General features: G+C 46.1%; 1 protein-coding gene across 1 annotated transcript; it reads right to left on the reverse strand.

The window, feature by feature from the left end:
- Nucleotides 1-24: 24 nt before the first annotated feature.
- Nucleotides 25-1,155, reverse strand: LOC123258245 (the record flags this gene model as incomplete). Its single annotated transcript, XM_044718118.1, has 1 exon — nucleotides 25-1,155. A coding segment is annotated over exon 1 (1,131 nt), but the record flags the coding sequence as incomplete, so codon positions are not given.
- Between the last annotated feature and the right edge of the window lie 924 nt (nucleotides 1,156-2,079).

Genomic DNA, 2,079 nt, shown 5'->3' on the forward strand with positions numbered 1-2,079 from the left:
CTTCCACCATAGGTTGTGGTTTACTAAGTCAGCAGCTAGCATGCCCCTTGAAGCGCAGTCAGCAGGGTTGTCATCTGATTTGACATGTTGCCAGTGATCTCGTGGAATGATGCTGAGGATTTCGGCAGTGCGGTTTGCGACGAAAGTCTTTAGTTTGGCAGGTATGTGCGAGAGCCAAGCCAAAACAATGGTAGAGTCGCACCAGGCGTAAACAGTGACGTTGTAGTGTTTCAGTGCAGCCTTGACTGAGTTGATGACTCGACTTAGTAGCAGTGCGCCGCACAATTCCAGGCGTGGAAGTGATTGTGTTTTGAGAGGTGCAACACGAGTCTTTGCAGCTATAAGAGTAACCTGTATGTTACCATCAGGGAGAGTGACTCTACTGTAAACTGCAGCGGCGTAGGCTTTTATAGATGCGTCCGAGAAAGCGTGCAATTCAATTGTGTCAGTAGAATTGCCAATGTAGCGTGGAACCTCAAGTTCATTGAGCGTGTTGATATCGTGCTTGCATTTGAGATACCAATCTTCCAGGCTGAGCGGTAGCGGGCTGTCCCAGTCTAAGTTGAGAACCCAAAGTTCTTGGAACAGGATTTTGAATTGTATAACCACTGGAGCCAGCAATCCAAGTGGGTCGAAAATGCGAGATACGTCTGATAAAACTTGCCGTTTTGTAATCTTTCCCTCGCTGGGCAAAGATACCTTGTATGCCAATGTGTCCGTTTGCGGTTGCCAATGAATTCCCAAAACCTTGTTCGTAGTTTCGAGTGGACTGTATGATGTGTTGTTTGTGATTGTTGTCTCAGGGTCGACAACGCGGTTGCTGTTGGAAATCCATTTTCCAAGTTCGAGTTGAGCACATGACATTAGTTGAATTAGTTCTTGTTTGTATTGTAGAAGCTTCTCCTCGGTGTCAGTTCCTGTTAAAACGTCGTCAACGTAGAAATCTTCAAGGAGAATGCGCGCAGCAGTTGGATACAAATGTTGATAGTCTCTGGCCAGTTGCTCAAGAACCCGTACAGCCAGAAATGGTGCACACGCAGTGCCATAGGTTACAGTGCAGAGTTGGTAATGTCGAAGTGGAGCTGAAGGATGTTCTCTCCAAACGATACGTTGATAGTTGCGGTGATGCTTGTTGATCCAAATTTGCCTGAACATTTTGATAATGTCCGCAGAAAAAACGTATTTATGTAAACGAAAGCGTACGCATACATCGAACAGGTTTCGTTGGATGCTCGGCCCAACGTTCAGGGTGTCGTTTAAAGATTGACCAGAAGAATCTTGGAATGAACCGTCAAAAACTACTCGTAGTTTCTTTCCAAGTACAGGGTGATGTGGCATATAGAATACCCTTCCATCGTTGGTGAGAATTTCGTCAGGGTTCAATTGGCGCATGTGGCCTAGCGAAATATACTCTTGCATGAATTTTACATATCGTGAGTGCAGATCTGTGTCTCTATGTAGACGGCGCTCCACAGAAGCAAAGCGTTGGGTTGCTCCTTGCAGAGTGTCAGTGAATTGAGGATCTGCATCCTTGAATGGAAGCTCTACGGTGTATCTTCCCTTCGAGTCGCGTGAGTGCGTGGCTTGCATGAATTGTACATACCGTGAGTGCAGATCTGTGTCTCTAGGTCTCTAGGAGGTTGCTCCCTGCAGAGTGTCAGTGAATTGTGGATCTGCATCCTTGAATGGAAGCTCTACGGTGTATCTTCCCTTGGAGTCGCGTGAGTGCGTGGTTTGAAAATGCTCTTCAACCTTAACATTTTCAGGATCATGGTGAGTGGTGATTTGGGAGTCCTCGATTTCCCAAAACCTTTGTAGAGTAGCATGGATATCGACTGTAGACAAAAATGACGTGGTGATTGATGGATTTTGATACGCAATCGATGTGATAACCCATCCAAAGATTGTTGAAATAGCTATTATGTTGCCTTGCGCATCCAGCTTCCTGTTGCCGGTTAAAATAGCCCATACAGAATCGGTGCCTAGTAGAACGTCCATAGGCGATGCCGAGTTGAATTCCGTGTCTGCAAGCGGAATCCCATTGAAGATCTCAAGGGCAGATGCATCAATGTTTTCCCT

The sequence above is a fragment of the Drosophila ananassae genome (assembly GCF_017639315.1).
Source record: "Drosophila ananassae strain 14024-0371.13 chromosome Y unlocalized genomic scaffold, ASM1763931v2 tig00000151, whole genome shotgun sequence".
Lineage (NCBI taxonomy): Eukaryota > Metazoa > Arthropoda > Insecta > Diptera > Drosophilidae > Drosophila > Drosophila ananassae.